The sequence below is a fragment of the Cynara cardunculus genome, unplaced genomic scaffold (genome assembly GCF_001531365.2).
Source record: "Cynara cardunculus var. scolymus isolate 2C unplaced genomic scaffold, CcrdV1 Un_Scaffold_483, whole genome shotgun sequence".
In the NCBI taxonomy this organism is placed as follows: domain Eukaryota; kingdom Viridiplantae; phylum Streptophyta; class Magnoliopsida; order Asterales; family Asteraceae; genus Cynara; species Cynara cardunculus.
The window spans coordinates 169441-193237 of NW_020200580.1; the positions used below are offsets into that span (position 1 = coordinate 169441).

The 23797-nt window shown below is 36.9% G+C and overlaps 6 protein-coding genes across 6 annotated transcripts; 3 read left to right on the forward strand and 3 right to left on the reverse strand.

The window, feature by feature from the left end:
- The first annotated feature begins 405 nt into the window (after nt 1-405).
- Nucleotides 406-1797, forward strand: LOC112501704 (E3 ubiquitin-protein ligase PUB24-like). The gene has a single exon (XM_025105409.1). It carries the CDS (start codon nt 406-408, stop codon nt 1627-1629), a length of 1224 nt encoding a protein of 407 aa, XP_024961177.1. The 3' UTR covers nt 1630-1797.
- Nucleotides 1798-6623: 4826 nt separating this feature from the next.
- LOC112501695 (zinc finger protein 4-like) lies at nt 6624-9261 on the forward strand. Its single transcript, XM_025105396.1, has 2 exons — nt 6624-6864; nt 8395-9261. Exon 2 carries the CDS (start codon nt 8461-8463, stop codon nt 9106-9108), a length of 648 nt encoding a protein of 215 aa, XP_024961164.1. The 5' UTR covers nt 6624-6864; nt 8395-8460; the 3' UTR covers nt 9109-9261.
- Nucleotides 9262-10167: 906 nt separating this feature from the next.
- On the reverse strand, nt 10168-13621 carry LOC112501713 (putative late blight resistance protein homolog R1B-14). The gene is made up of 2 exons (XM_025105420.1): nt 13123-13621; nt 10168-13018 (listed from the first exon to the last, which is right to left on the reverse strand). Exon 2 carries the CDS (start codon nt 12898-12900, stop codon nt 10168-10170), a length of 2733 nt encoding a protein of 910 aa, XP_024961188.1. The 5' UTR covers nt 12901-13018; nt 13123-13621.
- Nucleotides 13622-15237: 1616 nt separating this feature from the next.
- LOC112501706 (G-type lectin S-receptor-like serine/threonine-protein kinase LECRK3) lies at nt 15238-17586 on the forward strand. Its single transcript, XM_025105411.1, has 2 exons — nt 15238-16435; nt 16625-17586. Exons 1-2 carry the CDS (start codon nt 15238-15240, stop codon nt 17584-17586), a joined length of 2160 nt encoding a protein of 719 aa, XP_024961179.1.
- Nucleotides 17587-17796: 210 nt separating this feature from the next.
- LOC112501714 (probable ascorbate-specific transmembrane electron transporter 1) lies at nt 17797-18758 on the reverse strand. The gene is made up of 4 exons (XM_025105421.1): nt 18600-18758; nt 18440-18488; nt 18146-18345; nt 17797-18057 (listed from the first exon to the last, which is right to left on the reverse strand). The coding sequence occupies exons 1-4, from the start codon at nt 18756-18758 to the stop codon at nt 17797-17799; spliced, it is 669 nt and encodes a 222-aa protein (XP_024961189.1).
- A 1380-nt stretch (nt 18759-20138) lies between these two features.
- On the reverse strand, nt 20139-22733 carry LOC112501702 (probable transmembrane ascorbate ferrireductase 3). The gene is made up of 4 exons (XM_025105405.1): nt 22497-22733; nt 22358-22406; nt 21825-22024; nt 20139-20544 (listed from the first exon to the last, which is right to left on the reverse strand). Exons 1-4 carry the CDS (start codon nt 22659-22661, stop codon nt 20284-20286), a joined length of 675 nt encoding a protein of 224 aa, XP_024961173.1. The 5' UTR covers nt 22662-22733; the 3' UTR covers nt 20139-20283.
- Nucleotides 22734-23797: the final 1064 nt, after the last annotated feature.

The following is a 23797-nucleotide window of genomic DNA, read 5'->3' on the forward strand; positions in this document are numbered from 1 at the left end:
CTACACGCACAAATCAGCCGCAATCTCTTACCATCAAATATCCTTCCATACATATATTTACGTGTATATAATATATATAGGGTTGGGTTTATGTGAGGCCAAGAGTTTTTCGTAAAATCCGTAAGACTAATTTATGTTTATTGATTAAATTAATAAGCTAATGATCCAATGGTTTAAAGTTGTACGATGACAATTTTGTGATTATTGAGAAGTCTCGTAACAATTTTGTGATTATGAATGTTCAGATTATAGATCTAATCTAAGAATTGAAAATTGGTCTCACAGGTCTCACGAACGAAAAGCATTTGGTTCCTATATATATATATATATATATATATATATATATATATATAACCATCCAACAACCAGTCTCTCTTGATTTAATTAACTTCTTGTCTTGTAAAAATGGATGATCGTGAAGTCCCACACTACTTCATCTGTGCCATTTCTCTCCAAATCATGAAAGATCCGGTGACTGTCGCCACCGGCATCACCTACGACAGAGATAGCATCCAACGGTGGCAGTTCCACGGCCAAAACAACACTTGTCCAGTCACCAATCAACCGCTTCCCATCGGCTCCGACTTCACTCCCAATCACAACCTCCGCCGCCTCATCCAAGCTTGGTGTGTCTCAGTCTCAGATCAACTTCCACCACCCAACCAACCGTCTTTCCACAAGGAATTTGCCATGAACCTCATCAAGAATCTTAAGCTACCGGAGATGCAATTAGAATCACTAAAAAGGTTAGAAAATCTTGCGTCTGAGAACCAAAATTATAGGGTTTTCTTGAAAGAAGTTGCTGTTGTTCAAGCCATGGTGAGTATTGTAGTTTCGTGTTATCAGAATGGCACAATCGTTGGTCTAAAAGAAGCCCTCAACGTTCTTTATCTTGTTGGATTTACACAAGATGAAACTAGTTCGATTCTTGATGAAGAACATGACCTAATCATAGATTCTTTAACATGGGTGTTGGATTTCAGTGCTTGTGATGACACAACAATGAAATTTCATGCGATAGTTTCTCTAAAAAACATCATACACAACGCAAAGTCGCATGTTCTTGAGAGACTGAAGCGGGATTTCTTCAAAACGATCGTTCTACTTCTTCGACAACAAGAATACAAGAAACTCGAACAAGGAACCAAAGAGGGTTTGCATGTGATGCTTAGCACTTGTACATGGCCAAGAAACTGCTCGATGATGATTGAAGCCGGAGCTGTTTTTGAGCTTGTGGAGCTGGAACTTGGCTCACTCGACAAGCCCACCACCGAGTTGATTATGGCAGTGTTGTTTCACTTGTGCTGTTCAGCCGATGGGAGGGCTCAGCTTCTTGGTCATGCAGCTGGAATAGCCATGATCACAAAGAGGATTGGGAAGGTTTCTCCCAAGGTTGATGAAAGAGCCTTGATGATTATTTCATTGATATCCAAATTCTCTGCAACTGATGGGGTTCTTAACGAGATGGTGAGGGTTGGAACGATTGAGAAACTAATGATGGTTCTTCAAGTAAATGGTAGGCATTCATATCCAAGGGACAAAGCCAGAGAAATCCTTAAAAGACACTCAAATGTCTGGAAAGACTCTCCTTGTTTAGATGCTACTCTTTTGACAAGGTATCCCAGCTAGCGAGCTGATTCAATTCAGATCCCATATAATTTCAATTGTCTTACAGCAATTTATAAAAAATTCAAAAATAAAAAATCACAACTCAAAATCTCAAAAAGATTATAAATAAGTGCATATTTGATATCTTGATGAGTTTCGGGTTGGGTTTCGGAGAGAAGAGAAGTTATTATGAAAAATATAAGAAATAGATATTTACATTTGGATCAATCTTGAATGAATGTCAACATTAATGAAGTGCTTCTGATCAATTTTCTTCTAAAGTGCAATTCATTGGTGACATGAGATTAAAAGTAATCAAGGGTTCAGATCTTTTTTCACGTTTCTCACCATAACTTTTATTCTCATACGATCTTTCGACTTCCTAATAGTCCCTTGATTAGAAGTGTACATGTTAATGAAGACACCTTTTATATATATAGATTTGGGATCATATGAGACAAAAGCTTTTTCGTGAGACCCGTAAGACCAATTCTCAACCCTTGGATTAGATCTACAATTTCAACATTCATAATCACAAAATTGCCACGACACTTCTCAATAATTACAAAATTGTCACCGTACAATTTTAGACCATTAGCTTATAAAGTTGATCAATGAATATAAATTGGTTTTACAGGTCTCACGAAAAACCCTTGGTCTCATGTGAACCCAACCCTATATATATATAAATAAATAACATGTTGTTCTAGTGCTAACTGACAACAATAAATGAAATTATGAGTATCTCTATTGTCACTCCTTTGATTTTAATTCTTCAATTCCAATTTACTAAACAATCCTTAAAATCTCATATGATTCCTATTTTTACTACACCAAGGATAGAATGAAAACCACAAAGATGGTATCTGATTGGTTTGAGTTTGACTTCAAAGGTCAAAAGTACCAGGAGGTTTTAGGTTCAAAGCCAAAGAGAAATAAAAATCCCCTTGTGGCCACGGAGGTTTAAACGCGATGGCTCCGGGCTATCTACAAAACAGGTGGCCGCCCTGGAATTAGTCGGCTCGCATAGCGGGTTGGATATCCAGCTTAATTAAAAAGAGAGGATAGAATGATTAAAATCACTTGTTTATAATCAAGGGTTGAGTTCAAATGAAAATAATAAAACACAAGAAACACATACATATTAGAGGTGATTCTCCAATCAAATCACATTGTTATCAAGAAACATAGTCAAACCAGGAGTGGGTGCGCACGATTTGGCTACATGCATGACCTAGATGGTTTGATCATGTTTCTTCTTTTTACTATTTATACTACTTTCACTTTTTTCTTGAGGATCGTTTCAAAGTCTCATTCGGCTTCAGAAACAGATAATTGTCTACATCCATATTTTTTTTCCATCACTCCGATGATGGTTTAATTCTTGTTCCGCTATTATTGATTGGAGAAAATTATCCGTCATGGAGTAGAACTATGATCATATCTTTATCCTTTACAATTAAAGATAACTAACAACTAAAGCTAACTGACATTTAACAGCTTCTGGAACTAACTAACAAAATATAACATATCTGGGAATTAGTTACAAACAAGCAGGGTGATTTTACCCTTTTATCCCTAGTAGTATATAGTATAATTTTACAACACAAGAAACGGAAAAAGAAGACACATACAAGAAAATAGACAAAAAAGACCAAATCAAGACAAATATTTCCCAATATTTAAGCCTTTGTGGTTTAAATCTGTCAAGACATTACAAGCTTAATTTTTTTTATAAACCTAGAAATCTTTAAGATGCTTTCACATATCTAATATCTCGATTCATTTTTTTTCTCCAAATTCTCTATTCTCTAAAATCATGTTCTTCAACAACAGTGTAATGGGGTTTATGCTATTAGTCTATTCCTTGGCAAAAGACAACCATAAATATTTTAAAGTTCCAAGGCCCAAGCGAAGTTTTGAAGTATCTGAGAGGGAGCGCCGATTAAGGAAGAGGAAGACGGAGCATCGGAGCGGGAGCCGGGAGGGAAGAGGAAGATGAGAACGGACTGGAGATTAGTCGATTAGGGAAGAGGAAGACGAGGATGGACTGGAGAGTCTGGAGACTGGATTTGGACAAGGACTATACTATAGCGGGCTTGGGCTAGGATGATGCCCCTTGGGTTGATGAAGCCCTGGGCGAAGGCCCATGTCGCCCATGCCCATGGCCGGCCCTGCTAACTAATTTGAGGATCAGTTATAAACAAGTGATTTTACCGTTCTATCCTTAGTAATTTAATATGACCTCACATAGAGTAATTATTTTGCAAGACCATCTTCGACATAGAGAAAAATGTGACAACTTGGTGAACAACTCTTCAAGTCCAAACCGGCCTCGAATAGAAAGGTTTAAGCTACGAAATGTAAATCAATTTGAATATGCTTCTTTCGTTCAATGAAAAAAAGGATTCGATGCAAATTGTAAAGTTGATTTATCAATGAAAAAAAAAATGGATGCAAATCGTAAAGTTGATTTTTCGTCACAAAATAGTTGAGTAGGGCCGCAAAATTAATGGCAAAATTAGTCATTACTTTTTAAAATATGAGCCTCCACAAGTCATCGAAGCCATGACCTTGTATTTTACTTATGTAGACGAATCAAATCAAGCCTATTGAAGTTGAGTCATATGTATTCCCGAGATTTTGAAGACAAGGAAAGGATAATTCTTGAGCATGAACTTGATATCTACTATCATTCTGTTTATAATGATGTCAGATTTGTCAACTTAAACGGTATTGCCGACCTCACCAGATTAATGGTGGCAACAAGAAAGCATCTTTCTCATCCTTTAGTCTACCGGTTATTGAAACTGACACTGGTTTGCCTGTTGCAACTGCTACGGTTGAAAGATGTTTTTCGGCGATGAAGCTTAAGACAGATTTACGTAATTGAATTGGTGATGATTTTTTGAATTATGTCCTCATTTGCGCCATAGAAAATGAAGCCTTTAGTAATGTTAAAACCGAAGATGTCATCGATCGTTTCCAAAAGATGAAGACACGCCGATGACAAATTTAGGAGTTGTTTCTCAACATACTTTTTGTAATTATTTTTGGGTATATATTGACCGTTTTCAAAAGATGAAAACGCATCGGGTACAAGTTTAGGAGTTGTTTATCGGTACCATAAAAACCATATTTTTTGTAATTATTTTTAGATGTATATTATATTATATTAATTATATGGTGCCACCGTATGGAAAATTTTCTGGGTCCGTCCCTGATGTAGAGGAGCGAGATACAATGGACTGCTAATTAGATTTCCGTAAATCAACCCGCTATCTTTCTCCGGAACGTCTCCTCTTATGGGCTTCACAAAACATTTACTCCACGTGTCTATCTTAATTTGCAAAAATATCGTTTTTTATGCTTACAGACACACACCTTTTTTATTTATTTATATTGATACAATTATAATTGACTTGAATACTTTTTCAAAAAGCTGATACGAAATTTCCACATGTATCAACATGTCTCCATTACCCAAAATAAGAGACTGATGGGTCCATTATGTCCTATCTAACAAAACAAACATGTAATTATGTTACTTATGGGACACATTTTCTATATTCAAATATAACATTCACAATGTTTCTGTTTCAGATAAAACTTATATATATTATCTTTTCAGATCTTATTTTTGAATGAAATTTATCAGATTTGTCTGTTTTATTTTTATTTTACATATAAATATAACTCCATAATTTTCAAAAGAGCTAAACTAATAATATATACCGTTTCGGCCTCTTTTGGGTCCATAGTTTTCCCAACAACAGGGACTGAGTAGTAATAATGAAGTTGTTGAAGGGAGGGAAGTGAAAATTTGGTGTGGGTCTCCACATGTACTAAGTGGGTTGTGGCCCAGGCCCAGGCCCAGACCCTGTCTCTTTATTTACGTGACAAGTGGGAAAATGTGGAATCAAAGTTGGGTGGTTGCAGTTCATTGGGCTGCCCTGCCGTACCATCTCTAATCATTAACCTCGTTTTCTACATACAAATGGTATCATTTTCCATCCATTTCTAATACAAAAATAAAATTATATATTATTTTATATTTAATACCAAAAACAATTAAATAATATTATACCATAACATTATTTTGATAAAAATAATTTAAAGCATATTTTATCAAATCTAAGGAGGAATAAAAATCTCTTTATGGCCACAGAGGTTTAAATGTGGTGACTCCGGTTTATCTGCAAAGTAAGTGGTCGTCCTGAGATTAGTCGGCTCACACAGCAGGTTGGATATCCAAGTTAATGAAAAAAAAGGGGGTTTTATCAATTTTTATAGGTCTTATTTATAACCATGCATTTTATTTTTTAAGTGGTAAACATTAATTGATGATATCTGCTTGATAAAGCTATAAACATGATATTTTGGGCGTAGGTTTATGATTTTTGATCAGTTGAGTCATATTGTTATATTTTTTTAACATTGTTTAAATTTTCTTAACAAAAGAGCGTTTAGCTCTAACAAAAAAGGAATGAGATGTTGCAAAGATTAAGGTATCAAAGTCCTAGGTGTTGGCAACACATGACTATTAACCTTTAGGGTTATATGGGATCAGTCAAAGTACGTGCACGTTGATCCGAATATTCACAGTTAACAAAAAACGACTGATTAAGCAACCACGAAAGACAACTCTTGGGTGGACATACGTTGGTTTGAAACACGTAGAGGACAAATGGGTTTTCCGAGTCATACACGTCTATGAACGTCCGTCACATGGTGCTACCTGAACAACGTGATGTTTAAACAGTTGACAAGTCAATATTGAAAGTGGTTTCATGGTCATTAACATCTACGTTCAAGAATCGATCTCATAAAAAAAGATTCTTTCTTTAATGAGTTTTGGGTTTGTGTCATTATTTAAAATCAAGAACATTTCATAACAAAAAAAGGTACGTTCTTTAAATAATGGAAAACAAGAAAAAACATGAATCATTTGGACGTTTGTTTTTACTCATTCGTTTGAAAACAAACAAGAATGTGCAGTTAGGGAGTTGATGACTGCTGACGACCCACCCTTCTCTCTCTCTCTCTCTCTCTCTCTCTCTCTCTCTCTTACCAGTATGATCTTATCCCTTATATTCTCAATTTTATAATCTGCTGCTTTTCATCTTCTCCCCCATTTTGGCAAAAACTAAAACTACCCACAATCAGTTTCGAATCCAAATTCATTTTCGAGTAGAATCATCACTTAAGGAAGGCACCACTGAACCACTGCAACTCTTACGGCATCCTATACCAAAGGTATCCGATCCCTCTCCTTCTCCAATCGTAGTAACTTAATCTGGAGTTGGTTTTGATGTTATCGTTTCTTGTATAATTTTCTGATGATTAGTTACGGATGAATTTTCATGGGTTTCTATCAATTTCTTTCCTGGTTTCCAGATTTTGGTACTTTTTTGTTGCTTCTGTTTTAGGATTTTGATGATTCAAATGAAGGTTTGAATCCACATACTTACCTTCAGTAGCGACTGTTCTTATAGTAATCAGTTATTTGGGGTTTTTAGTGAATCGATTATTACATGAATCCCAAAGTAAATTCTCAGTGTAAGAGATTAAAGATGCAAAAACATAAGAGAGTTGTTGGGAATGTTCTTTAGCAGTTTTGGTTTGAGTTTGAGTTTGAGTTGATTGATTTCTATTTGAGAAATTTCTTATGCATTCAGTTCTGATAAATCTACTACCATGTTCTATAATTTAGGGATACCTCTTGCTCTAATGAATATGAATTGGGTATGCATAAGATGAGTAGGTATGTGGGATTGTGGATTCAGTAGGTCAATCTTGGTGTTTCAAATTTGACATTTATTAGGCTAGAAACTTTAAGCAATGCACATATCTTTGCATTTTTTTGTCAACTCTGGGAGCTCGGACCGTCTTGCTTGTGCGTACCTAGACTAATCCCATGGAGAACAGCCAGAAAAATCCCAAGTGGCGTTAACGGACTCAAACGAGTGACCTTTGAGGAGGAGCCCATAAGGCTCAAGTCTTGTTGCTAGTGACCTAACCCCTCAAGGTTTGCTAAGCTAGTAGTCTTGCAATTTTGGCACTTTCTAGAAGGATAACAAGAAAATTCATTATATTTACTTCAGTAATTAATGTGTCGTTGCAATTGTGGTAGTGTACCACATACTATGTGCTCTTTATGTTCAAATAACCGAGTTAGATACTTAGAATTTGTTATTTTTCTCACGAATATGTCGTTTTCCAAATCCAATGGAATATTCATTCTAGTATTGTTATTCTTGTAGTAACATCAACTTTCGACTTCAGAGAGACGTGTGTGACCATAAAGGTCGAAATCTATTTCCAAATCATGGTTTCAGTTAGTTTCAAGATTGCTAAAATGAGATATTTACTTTCTCGAATGTCACTTTGGATGGAAATCCAAACGGGTTCTAGTACAATCTTAACGGTTTTAGTCGTTACATTTTGAATGAACTCACATCCTTGATCAATTTCATCCATATTCTTTACGGGTTTTATACTTAAGAGCATCAAGTAGGTGTTGTTGCTCCATTTTAGTGTTAAAGAGAGTTCCTTTGTCTCTTTCGTATATGCAGAGAAGATCTCTAGCTACCTAATTGATTAATCTCTGCTACCAAATCCTGAGTATTTGTCACTCAAATGTAGATTTCCTCATTACTTGGTGGGATCTGGTTTAAAATTCTTTTGATCGCGACTTACCAGATTACATATTTAAAAATGCTCTATTTCAACGCCGGCCCCTAGGAAATGAAGTTTAACATTCCAATTTTCACCTTACTTTTGCAGGCGAAAAGACTAAAACAATGGCCATGATTTCTTGTGGTCGTTGATTTAAAAAAACGTTAGTGAAACATGGAACCAACAAATGACACGTTTCTAGTCGAAGACGGGTCTGAAATCAGAAACCAAGCGGCAACCAGCCAATCCAAGGACTGTGCCACCACAAATCACATACATCTTGAGTCAACACGACCACTGAAATCCAATCTTCTTGACTTGACCCTTGGTTTTAACGCTATGATTCCTGAGCCGGTTGGTCTGGAATCAGGGTCCCCGACTACGGTCTTGGGACCAGCCATACCCCGTGTCTTTTCTTGTAAATACTGCAGACGCAAATTCTACAGTTCACAGGCATTGGGAGGCCACCAAAACGCACACAAAAGAGAGAAAATGCTGGTGAAGAGAGCCATGAGGGTGGGACTGTTGTCTAATAGGTACGCCAGCCTGGCATCCTTGCCGCTTCACGGGTCCACATTTCGGTCTTTGGGTATCAAAGCTCATGGCTCATTGCATCAACACGTTGTGGCTCGAGAAATCCCTAATTTTGATGCGGTTAGAGGTGGAACGAGGTTTGATCAGAGGTATTGTGGGTTACCGATGTTTGTGGAGGATGATGAAGCAGAAATGTTTTGGCCTGGTAGCTTTAGGCAGATTGATGGCGTATCTGCTGATTCTAATAGAGATTCATCTACGACACCTGATCTTACTCTCAAACTTTAACCACCCTGTAAGTCTTTCCGACAGTTTCTAGTATATTTTTCGTGTTTATGCTTGTGCTCAAATCGGGTATCCTTGTTGTACAGTGAGGTTATGAAGATTGGTTTTGCCTCATTCTTCTGTAATATTGTCTGTATACTATAAGATGCAGTGACTTCAAATTTTCTCAAGCTTAATAAAAGATGCTGGTATGCGTTCATGTAAATGCTTTTGGTTTTAGATGCCCCCCGTCTTAATGTTTATGGTTTATCGGTCTTCGACCGCTTTTGTTTGATTGACGATGATGGAAATGGCATTAGTTCTTATATTTCACTACAACAAAGTTGGTTTTATAGGATGCCACAAATGTCGAAGGGACTGCTTGTTAGCAACTTAATGAGTTTAATGGGACTCACAACTTATTTGGTTAGCTATAGATGACTGTTTGGTAGTGACTTAGTGTTCAGTAAGCTTTTGGGGGGGAGTTCTATGCAGAAAGCCAAGTTTTTTCTGAACTGCTCCATCCCAATTAAAAAAACAGATGATCTTTCATCTATGAAAAAACCCTCCGAAACAAAAACCTTCACAATCTATGTAGACAGATTAATTCACATAGACAGCTTTAATGGAAAACCAATCCTACAACCCCTAAATGTCCTAATAGAGACAACTTCATAGAACTTAAGTTTATGGAACTAAACAATTGTGCGTTCTATATACAAGTGTTACAATAGGATGTTGGAACATATTTGGGCATCCTTACAAGCTTTTTAAGACGTTTTTGAAATAAAGTGTACTTTAGGATACTTTTGAGAGGTGTCTTATAGACATCTTTTTATAGGACATTTGTTTTTATAAGACACTTTCAAATATCTTGTATAAAAGACTAATAGCACGTTTTATTTCAAAATTGTTCTAAAAAATTTGTTAGGAAGTCCAAAAGCATCCTCTCGGTCTATCAACTTATTGTAACATATTTACGTAGGACGAACAATTGTTTGATCATATAAAAGTAAGTTCTATAAAGCAGTGTGTTTGGACATTTAGACATTTTTACAACACTTGATCGGCGTTTTCTTTTCTTCAAGGAGTTGGACATGAGGACGTGAAAATTGAAAACCTCTCGTCCTCTAAGAAGGATTTCAGTATTCCAGTCCCATCGTCCTCCCCAATTCGATTGGAGACAAGGACTTTGAGCCCATCGTTTCCATCGTTTTGCTGCTCTTTTTGAATCTTCAAGGCCGAGTCTGATACAGAATGGCTTGACCAAGACACCTCGATTGTCTCTAGAGTGGCTACATCTCCGAGTGAAGATGGTATTTCTAGTAAAGCCTGACATCTTTCTATTAGAAGTTGCTGAAGGTTAGGAAAGTGAATAGATGTGGAGCAAATCCAACGTTCAAGATCCATAAACGAAAGTTTTAGATATTTGAGTCTAGAGAACTCCCCATCGTTCGTTTCCCATAATGGCCCTGAGAAGCTGTTCCGCCTTAGTTTCAAGATCTCAAGATTCGGTAACTTTCCGAGCTTGGACATTTCCTTCCACTCCGCTTGACCGCCTGACAATGCAATCTTTTTCAGATTTTGTGGGAATGAAGAAGTCCGCGGTATGATGAGGTGTGGCTGTCCATAACTGTTGTCAATCAGCTTAAATGAATCAAGTTGAATGAGGTTAGCTAGAGAAGGAAGGATGATTTGTTTCGTTTCTCGTGGACCTCGATAGAAGACCACTCTTTTAAGATTCGGGGTTCTTTTAAAGAACGGTTTTATGTCCATTCTAGACTTAGAAGCTGGTAATGCAGAAATGCATTGCAATGACTCCAACAATGGCGGATAGCCATGGCTGGCACTAGGTGGTTCAAATTCTATTTCTTCTGAAATAGACAGATGCCTTAGTTTCACCAAGCTCCAAAAGCTACGAGGAATACAAACTCTTCCCCAGTTCTCTTTATTGATAATAAGCACTTCTAGGTTCCAAAGATTCGATATTTCTGATGGTAAACTATCAAGGTGACGAACACGAATTTCCAAGAACCTCAAATGGAATAGCTTGAAGATTTCTTCTGGGAAAGTGTCCAAATAGACAGCCCACAAATTCAGCACCCTTAGAAGCTTGTAGATGTACGATATTGGAGATGATAACGTAGAACGGAGATGAGGAAAGCAAGGTTCACCATCATGATAACCATGGGAATGAAAGCACAGAGGTGGTCCTTCTAAGATTGGTGGAGTTGCTGGGGAAGCAACACGTCCGTACCAGTCGATCTGTTGCCTGAATTCGAACTTCATTTCTTTAGCCTTTTCTAAGCAGAAAGCACGTAACATATCATGCATTCGGCATGATTTAACTCCCTTTCTCGAGCTTCTCTTTGAGACAACGACTAGACTTCTTCCTACAAGATCCTTCAAATACTCCTCAGCTACGTACGTTAAGCTTCTATCTCCCGTTTCAACCACAAACCCTTCAGCAATCCACAATAATATCAACCTCCAAACCACGATCTCATAGTCTTCTGGAAATGCTCCAAAATACACAAAACATGGTTTCAAATGACTAGGCAAGTGATCGTAACTTTGTCCAAGAATGGCCATCAACTGCTGCTCGGCATCGTCTGTAGTAATATATGAGCTCAAACGCTCAGAAACTTCCGTCCACCGTTCTTTCTTCCTTTCTATCTTCTCAAGAATCCCACCAACGATCACAATCGCCAGTGCCAAGCCGTGGCATTTTGCAGCGATCTGTTGTCCAAGATCCACCAGTTCTAGAGGGCATTCATCCCTTCTCTTAAATACCCTTTTCTGCAACAAGTCCCAGCTCTCATCTTGTGATAGGAAGGACATGAAGTGAGGAGGAACTTCAGGTTTAGCGATCTCCATAGCCACCTTCTCTAGCCGAGTAGTAATCATGATTCGACTTCCATTGTTGTCATCTGGGAAACATCTTATCAAGTCCTCCCATGCTTTTACGTCCCAAATATCATCGACAACGATCAGATATCTCCTTCCGTATAAGCATTTATACAGTTTCTCCGCCAGCTTATTTTCGCATGCACCATGCAGTTGGTCTTCATTATCCACAACACTTTCCAAAATGCTAAGCAACAGATCCTTCTTTTGGTAGTTCTGAGATACACAAGTCCACCCTCGGACATGGAAATGATAGGTGATATACGAGTCATCGTATAGTCTCTTGGCTAAAGTCGTCTTCCCAATTCCTCCCATACCCACGATCGATATGATCTGTCGCTTCTTCAGCACTCCAACCAATCGATCTTTTACAGTAGCCTCTTGTTGCTCAAATCCCACAAAAATATCTTTATCATATACACTAGAACCAGTACCACCAATCTGATATCCAGATGCATATGGTGTTGTTGTTCCTGAACCTAATCGAAGATTATCCAACTTGGTGTTATCAATGTCGTCCATCAATGCTTTCTTGATGGAACTGACTTCTTTTTTGAAATCCACCAGTAATTTTGAATCAGAAGGATTGAAAACTCGAAGAACATCATGTTTCTTCTTTCTGGGCAAGGATGAGTGTGGCATGGGTCGGTTTTCTTTTTTCTTGTTGATGGCAATGATTGCAGAAGAGTCCATCAGATCTAACATGGCGTAAGCCATTTGTTGGAAGCGTTCCACCATAACTTGCAGATCAACTGTAAGGATCTGTGGATCCTTAAGGAAGGTGGTGATGGATTTGAGATCGTCGTAAAGAGACTTGATTGCATCTTTCCCTTCAAGAACAAAATCATGGCTACAACTCAGTATCTCCTTCAGGTTCTCCAACAGGAAATCGATCACAACGTCGACCATCTTCTCTCCTAGGGTGGTGTTTCGGTGCAGGTGTGTGTGTGGGTGTTTGGAGGTAGGCGATCGATGATTGCTGAACGTTTACCGGTAGACTTTCAGTAGACTTCAAAAGCAAAGTTGCCTCGTAGATGTTACATGATGGCAAGTTATAAAAAGCAAAAGTGAAGAAAGATAAAGTAAAAGTGAACATTTTAAAAAAGATAAAAGCAAAGCAGGTGGTCGTACTGGGAGTAGTCGGCTCGCATAGCAGGTTGGATCATAGTCATCAACCAATTCGATCTAAATCGAAAATCAAACTTTTGTCCATATTTCCAATTAAACAAATTAACCAAACACTACGATGGTTGTAGGATGAGGATTTATAGAACTTTATCTTCATCTTTAAATCCACGAAATAGTAATTTTTCTATAATCTTTCATGTGCTTTTACGCATATTTCTGACTTTGGATTGGCAAAACTACTCAAACATGACCAAACTAAAACGTTCACCCTGATAAGAGGAACAAGGGGTTATGTTGCACCTGAATGGCACAAGAAACTACCAAGAATAGCTAAAGTGGATGTCTACAGTTTTGGGATCGTTCTTTTTGAGATTTTATGTTGTCGAAGGAGCGCGGACATTAGCCTTCTTGTTGAAGAAGCTATTCTTGAAGAATGGGTCTATGGTTGTTACGAAGCAGATGAAGTATTGAAACTAGTGGATGATACTGATGTAGACAAGAGAAAACTGGACCGAATGATCAGAATAGGGGTTCGGTGCATTCAAGAGGACCCATCTCTTGACAGCCCATCTTTTCGTTCCCAAGCGTCTTGTAGTTTTTAACGTTTTAGCTTTCATAAAACTCTCCATTTTACACACATATATTCTATATCTAGCAAATATAGGGTTAAGACGAAATTCGATCTAAAATCTCTCTAAATCTTACCGTATAATGACAATATTAAAAATAATACTATATTACTTTATTTGTTGGAATAATATTACGATAAATTAATTGTGTGTAATAAATATAAGTTGATTTAGTCTTGAAAATGACTAGCTTCGTGCCGTATGATGCAAGACGAATTGAAGCTACATTTATTTCATTATTAATTAAATTCAATAAGAAAATATAAAGCTGCTATTGAAATTAACAGTTGTAAAAAAGTATCTAGAAATTAAAATTTTCTTACATTATTAAAATAATCGGTAACAAATAAAAGTTTTCACATCGGAAAACAAAAATAAAGAGTCAAGAGTCCAATTAACTGATTGTGGGTCCCGTCATGTTTAGTCCGTTTCCCACCGACATGCTTTTTACACACCATCAATTACGTTGAGTCAACATTTTAACGAGTCATTTGAATTCATTAAAACGACCTTGAAAACCATACTTTAAAAATTGGATATTTGACATTGGGTCTTGAATTTAAACTATGTTTTATATCACTTGGAAAAATTCAAATGCAAAATGATAGTGTAACATTTAGACCAATTAAAACGGCAATGACTTTCTACAACAAATATTTAAATTAATTACAGAATAATAAAATTTATGGAACTAAAATAAACTATTCTTTTATTTTAAATATTAAATATTAAATATTAAATCATTTATATTCTAAAAATTGTTTAAAAAAAACACACTTTCATTTTGAAACAAGCTATAGAAACATGAATATGTGTAGGCCAAAGTCAACAAGTACGACTATCCGCTTGGCTTCCATACTCCGAGTTGACCCAGTGATTTTTTTTCTTTTTAATCTTATAAACAAAATATTTTAATAAAAAAATATATTTAAACGCTTACCTGGTAAGTATTTACTGGACAATTTTCTTTACCGGATGAACATGTCAAGAGGCAAGAATCTTATCCGGTAAGAACGATGATAAAAATAGAGAGTCTTACCCGATAAGTGAGGATAACGACTCTTACCCGGATAAACGCTTACCAGGTAAATTGTTGCATAAGATACGTTTTGATACACTACAATCTTACTCGATAAAATAAATTATAGTGTTGACTTTTAATGCTAAACACTTATTGGGTAAGTATTTAGGTAAACAGTCCCTTAGTACTTAACAATAATAAAAATCGTCAGCTAAGTTAATATTATTTGATGAATTGTAATTTTAATATTCTTATCTTATAGAATATATTATTCTAAATAATTAATTGCATTTTAATTAAAATACTCGTAAATTTTTCTTGAATTCATATTATATCAAGAACAAGTCATAGAAGAGACGACTTGACTAATTGACTAAATGGATGCATCCCTTGTTCCTTAATTATCCTATAAAAAACGTTAAGGAAAGCAACGTTGCTTGTAACCTATTATCGCAAATGGCGATTTCCATGGCCACCTATATTGTCGCAATTTCCTTTATCTTCGATATAGCAAAAGCCCAATCCAATATAACAGGAGGTCTTTCTTTAACGCCTACAGGTGCCACCACCTCATGGCTTTCGCCATCGAGACTATACGCCTTCGGTTTCTATCCACAAACAGCAGGCTACGCCGTCGGTATATATATTGCCGGAATTCCAGAAAGGCCGGTGGTTTGGACGGCCAGACGCGACATTCTTCCACTCTCGAATAATGCTACTTTGACTTTCACAACTGATGGAAGCCTCATCGTGGAACAAGTAGCAGGCCAACCAATTGATATCACCGGTAGTACTATTGTCGGTGCTTCTCGGGCTTCCATGCAAGACAACGGGAACTTTGTGCTCTACAGTTCCGACGGGATAACGGTAGCGTGGCAAAGCTTCGACCACCCGACTGATACCCTTTTGGCTGGACAGAAGCTTGTACCGGTTCAAAGGCTGTTTTCAAGTGTCTCGGAGACAGACCAATCCATTGGGATCTTTAAGCTCACGATGCAAATCGATGGGCATCTCGTGCAATTCCCCAATGTAGGGACTGACGATACAACCGCAAGTTCTTACTGGGAGTCCGGCACGCCTGGAACGGGACCTGACGTCACACTAAATCTTGATTCCGATGGGTTTTTGTACTTGTTGCAAGATTCAGCTGTTTTCATCAGGAATCTAACACAAGGAGGAGGTCCTAGATCCGAAAAGGCAATCTATTGGATGAAAATTGATGTGGATGGTATCTTTCGACTATATTATCATGATCTAAGTAACACGAGCAAGAATACATCAGTCATATGGGCATCTTCGACGAACAAATGTGCAGGAAGGGGACTTTGTGGAGTAAATGGGTATTGTTTCGTCATGGACGATGTTGCCCGATGCAAATGTTCACCGGGGTTCGAATTTGTCAATCCGGAGTCATGGAGATTGGGTTGTCAGAGAAATTACAGTACCATGGAAAGCTGCAAAGATCCAGATGCTGTTAACTCGTTCCAAATGACGACCTTAAATAATGCTAATTGGGAAGATGCGGCTTATGCGATCCCCGAAGCATCAACCCAAGAAGAGTGTTCATTTGTTTGCTTAAATGACTGCATATGCGAGGTGGCGCTGTTCACTGGACGAGTATGCAGGTTGCAGAAGCTCCCTTTAAGATACATGGAAGTAAAAGATAGTGAGTCGAATGTTGGATTGATTAAGGTATATGCATCTTATGTCACAAATGGATCGGATCCAACTAATATTCCGTCGATCCACATCAAGAAAGAGCGGCCAATGGAGATCTTAGTCACCGGGATTTCCCTTATCTCTTTTGCCGTACTGATTTTGCTACTTTCTGGAGTGGTCGTGTATAGAGCTAAAGTTTGGACCTACAGAAAGATTTCTGAAAATGTAAATGTCCAATTGTTCAATGATGTTGGGCCTCGGGCTTTTACGTATGCTGAGTTAGAAGGAACCACAGATGGTTTTAGAGAAGAATTGGGAAGAGGATCATTCGGGATTGTTTACAAAGGTATCATAGAGAGCTCGAATAAACTGGTGGCCGTGAAGAAGTTGAAGGAAGAGTTGGCACAAGAAGGTGAAAGAGAGTTTCAAACAGAAATGAAAGTGATTGGGAGAACCCATCATCGAAACCTAGCCAAGCTGCTTGGTTATTGCTGTGAAGGTCCCGAACGACTCTTGGTTTTCGAGTACATGACCAAAGGTTCCCTTGCAGATATATTATTCGAAACCAAAGAAAGCAAGCCGTGTTGGGAACAAAGAATCAGAATGGCAGTTGACATTGCCCGTGGAATCCTCTACCTACACGAAGAGTGTGAAACAGTGATCATTCACTGTGACATCAAGCCTCAAAATATCCTAATGAACGAGTATGGATGCGCCAAGATTTCTGATTTTGGATTGGCAAAACTACTCGAACATGACCAAACTAAAACATTCACCTTGATAAGAGGAACAAAGGGTTATGTTGCGCCTGAATGGCACAAGAAACTACCGATAACAGCTAAAGTGGATGTCTATAGTTATGGGATCGTTCTTTTTGAGATCTTATGTTGTCGAAGGAGCGTGGACAGTAGCCTTCCTGTTGAAGAAGCTATTCTTGAAGAATGGGTCTATGACTGTTACGAAGCAGATGAAGTATCGAAGCTAGTGTATGAAAAGGATGTAGATAAGAGGAAATTGGACCGAATGATTAAAATAGGGCTTTGGTGCATTCAAGAGGACCCATCTTTGCGCCCATCGATGAAGAAAGTACTGTTGATGCTCGAAGGGACAGTCAAAATCCCAGAACCTCCCAATCGCGAGTTCTCGAGTGTCGTGTAGTTTTTAAAGTTTTAGCCTTCATAAAACTCTTCATTTTACACGCATATAATTCATGTCTAGCATAGATCATTGATTGGGGTATATTTTCCTAGAGAATAATGTTGGAAGCTGATTCCAATCTTTGTTATTTAAACAAAACATGATTAGATTGAAAAACAACAAGTTCAAATCAAGAAAGTTAAGTCAAAACAAATCTAGTTTAGGATCGCACTACATTCTTCGGGGAAGGATGATGATGAGGCCAACAGATATTCCTAGAAGGAGTATCAACAATCCAGTAAAGTTGATGATAAGTGCTTCTTGGCTGCGTTGTAATTCTAGAGAAAAGAATTTCTGAGTCAATCCAGTCTCAGCAGTCACTATTGTCATGAAGAAGATGACTACGCCAAAGAAAACATGCCATGGAACCATCCTAGACCTTCTTGCTGATTCTGCTCCCGGGTACACGAAAGAGAAAAATGCTAGCAGCCACTGTATATATACCATCCATACGTTTTTCGCTAATTAGTATATGTATGTATGTATTCAGATTCAATGATACGTTTTATGTGAGAGTAACCTGGAGGCCAAATAAGCAGATGGTCGACAATCCGATCCAGGAATGTAAGGTGTACATATCTGGCATGTAGAGTTCATGATGGAACTTGAAAACTGCATAAACCCCAAGAATTCCAGCAACAAGTGCGATAAAATGCAATATCAGATGAGTTGCTTTCTGGGTTTGCCGCTTTGCAGGGATCGTCTTGTATACTATGATTGCTGATTCAAATACAATTATAGATTTTAAGTATTCTATTTTCAGTGAAATGGATTGAATCGGATTTCAACTGTAAAAGAAGTCCAAATTTGTTACCTTCCCCAGAAAATATAACAAATCCAAGTATCATAAGAAGCGGATGCAACTGCAAGAAGAAATTTTAATCATTTCACAGAATATTGGAGCGATAAACACAAGAACAGTAAGCAACTATATATGCATATATATAATATATGTAGTTATTATGAAAACTTGCATTGAAGATCTTGGCTTTAATATGGGACTTGAAAGCAAAGCCTTCACGGAACTTTATGAGCCAAACCAAGACAAGGGTAGCAATCGATATGACTAACAAATGAGCAAATACAGTCACAGGTGCAGCTGTTATCTGAAAACTGCGACCACCCTTCGCCATGGAAGCACCTGCACCAGTCTGAAACGCAGAGAGTAGCCAGTGTATTGTAAAATCTTGATGGCTGGAAGGCCAGAAAAGACATATATGGACGTTTGAAGTTGAATAAAAACAAAAGAAAGGTCTTGTTATTATTATTATCGGTAATCATGGTGGTGTTCAATGATGGTCATATGTATTCAGACCAAACAAAAGCTCTTGCTTTTTGAATTCTAACCTATCTAACAACAAATGCCGATAGCATCAAACTGCATTAGAAGTTCTTTATCCATATAAAAATGAAGAGAGAAGGAAGAAATCTTAACGGGTAGTGGTGAACAACAAGATTCCTGTAGACAAAATACCAAGATGATTTGATCCATACAAAGGCTACAATCCAAACTGCTATTACAAGGAAGGCGAAGATATATATTATAGTCGTTGATTGAGTTTTAACACCGTTACAAAATCAGTTTTATGAAATGTCATATAAAATAATTGTGCATCATATATGAATATGTTACCATAATTAAGTTGATAGAACATTTTAGGAGTCCTAACAAAATTCTCTAGCCAATTTTGACAATAAAGCTTCCTATTAGTTTTTTTTTCATGTTACCTTCTTTGGAAAAATGTCTTATGAAACAAGTGTTCTACTTTATTTCAGAAGTGTTTTAAAAACTTGTTATGATACGTAGAGTACCGTTAATTAAGCACATTAAGCTCCTGACGTACAACCATGCTCTTAGACTTTTTTGCATCCTAACCAATTTTGTTGTACTATATATACATATATATAGAGAGAATTGGGATTACGTCTATTTTCGTAAGACCCGTAAGACCATTTTTTATACTTGAAACTTCACAGCAAAATGCTATGAAGATAACGTTCACAATTAATGTTTTTCTGTGAAGTTTCAAGTATAAAAAAGTGGTCTCACTAGTCTCTCAAAAACCGGTTGGGTCTCACGTGAACCCAACTCTTTCTCTCTCTCTATATATATATATGGTTAGGTTCACGTCAGACCAAATGTTTTTCGTGAGACCCGTAAGACCAATTTATGTTCATTGATCAACTTTATAAGTTAATAATCTAAAGTTGCACGGTGGCAATTTTGTGATTATGAATGTTCAAATTGTAGATCTAATCCAAGGGTTGAGAATTGGTCTTACGGGTCTCACGAAAAACACTTGGTCTCATATGATCTCAAGTCTATATATAGGGGTTTACACAAATGAGGGCGGTTTTCTTTTGATCGCTGCTTTATATATATATATATATATATATATATATATATATAATCTTTTTGGCTTGCAATTTTCTATCGAAGTGCATCAAACTTTCAGTTTGGTATTCATCATCAAGTGGAACACAAAACTGAGGAGGTACAACGGAGAGCTCTTGAGCAACAATGGGAGTCACAGTATATATTCAAGTGATCCAAAAACCAACCAATTAATCTTTCTTACAAATGAAATTCTTTTCACATACTACGTACGAAATCCAATGAAAAGATTCGATCAAACGATATATAACGTGTTACTCAAGTCAAGTGTAACGACCAAGAGAGACCGAAAGATCAACCGTAATCCCAAATAAAAGGATGGCCAAAGCAAGGAAGTTGATCAAATAACTCTCTCTGTTGTTGGTGAGCTGCATGAATGTAAATTTCTGCATCAGTCCGGTTTCCGCTGCACATATCGCCATGTATAACAACGTTCTTCCTCCGAACACGTGCCATGGCGATAGCCTTGCTCTTGTCACCGCCGATGCTTTTGGAAATACAAATAGACTGAACCCGAATAACCACTGCATTCCCGAAAGATAGAAGAAAATTAACAAGCAAACAAGCGTAAAAGAAATTCGATCATAATTAATAAGATTGATAAACAAACTTCCCCCAAATAAACCATTTGAAGGGTCGTTTTAGCGTTATAATAATCTGTTAAGATGAAGTCAGACGATCTAACAAGTTATATCAACGATGTTCGGAAACATAGTATAACTCAAAAATTAAATCATTATACTAAATTTTTTATGGGATACTTTTGAAAATGTTCTATTAGGGGCCGTTTATATATACCAAACGCTCGTCTGAATAAATGTTTACCGGCAAAAATCAATATTATCACTTATTTACCGGGTAAGATTTTAATCCACCAAAATGGTATCAAATGCAACAATTCATATGGTAAGCGTTAACTGTGGTAAGAGTCATCGCTCTCACTTACCGAGTAAGACTCTCGGTACTTGCCTTACTTCTTATAGGATAAGATTTTTGGTACTTACTATATTCATCCGGTAAGGTAATATTACTTGATAAGCGCTTACCTACCCGGGTAAGTGTTTGTAAACGGCCCCTTCTTTTTTTATAAAATTTGTTATATAGGACATTTTCAAAAAGTGTCGTATAAAAAAAGCTAATAAAACCTTTTAATTACTTTTTATATCCCGTTAGAATGCTCAATTTCGTTGATAAATTTTGTTAGGTGGTCTAACTTTTTCCTAACAACTTATTGTAACGTCATTGTATGAAATTCATAGTTGTCACTGCAACAAAATTGGGTTTATAGGACGCTTAACATGTCTAATCATTCTAATAACATATTGTATAGGACCAAACTATATATTAAACGTCTAATCTAAAAGTGTTACAGTAGATTTCTAAGACGTTTTAAGGAAACTTTTAGAACGTTTTTAAAATAAATCGTCACATTAGTACTTTGAGAAGTGTTTTATAAATCTATCTTTATATAACACTTGAGTTTATATGACACTTTTTCAAATATTGTCGTATAAAATAACTAATGTGACACTTTATTTTAGAAACGTCCTACAAAATTGTTAATCCAAAAGCGTTCTATAAACATATTCTGACACGCTTCTAGATAGGACGCCTTTTTTGTTTGGTCGTATAAAGTATTATATTAGGACGCTTAAATATTCTAGATGTCGTATGAACCTAAAGTCGTTGCAGCAGTGTGTTGATAGTCCAATGAAGTACTTTATTAGGACGCCAATTAAGGACGTAGGGTTGGGCATCTTGGTGTAGTGAAAACAACAAATATATAAACAAGTTAATAGATTACCTGCAAGATGAAAATACAGAATGTGCCAATGCCAATCCAAGAATGCAAGCTGTACATATCGACTATATTCGCCTTATTATGGAACTTGAATGCTGCATGTATCCCCACGATGCCCAAAACGAGAGCCGAGAGGTTCAAGAACCCATGTACGAACTTCTGTGTTATCCGATCTGCTACTACCGTCTTGTATGCCATCATCGCTGTTCCAGTAACACATAACACACTACTAAATCGAACAATTTTACCTACACCTTTTTCCCTAGCTAGGAAATCCGTCGCTAAAGAGGTAATTCGTTACAAAACAGTCACAAAAGTTGTTGGTGGAAAACTCAAATCAGTGACAGACTACCCAGCTATTTTCTAGATGATCCGTTGGTATTTTCTTGAAAAATATCTGATTCTACCAGAACATTTGGTATTTTCTGGGTGACCCGACAGAAATTTTCCAGGGTAAAAATCATTTGTTTTGTAGTGACATGCAACTCGTTCATCGTATGAATCCAAATTCAATAATAATTTAAGAAAAAACATACCTTCACCACTGAGGAAGATGAATCCAAAGAACATAAGGAAAGGGTGGACCTGCATGGAAAAGAATTCGAGTTAATTGCAAAATCTGAAGTTTAATTGATAAGCACATATATATATTCATTATGAATGGGGATGATTTACATTGAATACACGGTATGGATTGGCTGAATCAAGATCGAGGCCTTCACGATAATGCAACAACCAAACAAGCATAAGGATATTTGCTAAGATACCGAAGATGTGTGCTGAAACCGTGATTCTAGAGGCGGTCCTCCAGAAGGTCTCCCGAGGAATGGCATAGTCCATCGCGAGTGAAGATCGGTCGAGTCGAGTGGGCAGGGGCTTTTCTGCTGACTTGCTTAAGTTATTATATGAATGGATGGTGCTGTTTAGATATGATGTTGTGAATAAATATAGAGTTTGAGTGTGACAGAAGAATCAGATTATGTGAAGTTTGCTTGATAAGAGAGGTTTGGTATCAAGGGAGATTTGTGCTTTTGGCAAGGCTTCAACATCAAGGGAACTAAACCTAAACCAGCTACCTGCTAAAGGGAATATGTTCTAGGAAACCCTTTTGGTTAACCAAAGGCCCCAACACCATGCTGGCCAGAAAGAAAAAAGACAATAGTTTGATCCATAGATGGACCTAGAGGGGTGGTTAGATGGCATGTGCCATCGTATTACTCCTATGTGGTAAGGTAAAAAAAAAGTAGGTTTGTGAAAGGTGCAACCGTTTTATATGGTGTCACCATATCCAAAAATTCTTGGGTCCGTCGCATTGCATTTCACACATGGGTCTTCTGCATATTTCTTTTCAAGAATATCTTATGAACCGCTACAACAAAATTGGGCTATATTTAACTGTTCTTGGATGTCCTAAAATACCTATTTTCGACGTCTAACCATCTCATATTTTCCTTATAACACACCAGAAAGTACCACTAGACAAAACCACAAGCGTTGTGGTATAGTGACTGAAGCCCTTAAGGATATGGTGGAATATTCCATTTGTTCTCAATTTCAAACGTCCACAACAATTGTAGTTACTGAGTTTATCAGGGTGATGTCTTACGGTTGGTTTAGTTTGGGTATAGGTAGGAAAAATAAAAAAGTAACGCTAGAAAAGCAACATCCTCCAAAATTAATCAAGTAGAACGTTGAAAAAGATTAAAGCATTGTAAGAGATTTACTAATCCCTATGAATGTTTCTCCAAAATTAAAATGGGTTAATTAGTTTATAATAATTATAAGAGTATTCATGTAATATAACGAAATCAACTCGATTTTAATGATTTTATTATTATTTATCTTTGTCGATATAATACAGTTTTTTGTGGTTTTAAGAAAGTGATAATGTTTTTATTTTTTAATAAAATATAAGTGTGAAGATATCATATCATATATATATATATATATATATATATATATATATATATATATAC

Bases quoted from the DNA above. Each gene is read 5' to 3' on its own strand.
- LOC112501706 (XM_025105411.1), top strand. From the start codon at position 15,238: ATGGCCACCTATATTGTCGCAATTTCCTTTATCTTCGATATAGCAAAA. The intron at 16,436-16,624 runs GTGAGTCGAATG...ATAGAGCTAAAG, and splicing joins ATACATGGAAGTAAAAGATA to TTTGGACCTACAGAAAGATT.
- LOC112501695 (XM_025105396.1), top strand. From the start codon at position 8,461: ATGGAACCAACAAATGACACGTTTCTAGTCGAAGACGGGTCTGAAATC.
- LOC112501702 (XM_025105405.1), bottom strand. From the start codon at position 22,661: ATGGACTATGCCATTCCTCGGGAGACCTTCTGGAGGACCGCCTCTAGA. The intron at 22,025-22,357 runs GTATGTTTTTTC...TTACTGGAACAG, and splicing joins CATCTTCCTCAGTGGTGAAG to CGATGATGGCATACAAGACG. The intron at 20,545-21,824 runs GTAATCTATTAA...TCGGGAATGCAG, and splicing joins TCTGTATTTTCATCTTGCAG to TGGTTATTCGGGTTCAGTCT.
- LOC112501713 (XM_025105420.1), bottom strand. From the start codon at position 12,900: ATGGTCGACGTTGTGATCGATTTCCTGTTGGAGAACCTGAAGGAGATA.
- LOC112501704 (XM_025105409.1), top strand. From the start codon at position 406: ATGGATGATCGTGAAGTCCCACACTACTTCATCTGTGCCATTTCTCTC.
- LOC112501714 (XM_025105421.1), bottom strand. From the start codon at position 18,758: ATGGCGAAGGGTGGTCGCAGTTTTCAGATAACAGCTGCACCTGTGACT. The intron at 18,489-18,599 runs GCAAGTTTTCAT...TTCTTCTTGCAG, and splicing joins TTAAAGCCAAGATCTTCAAT to TTGCATCCGCTTCTTATGAT. The intron at 18,058-18,145 runs GTTACTCTCACA...GTATATATACAG, and splicing joins TCTGCTTATTTGGCCTCCAG to TGGCTGCTAGCATTTTTCTC.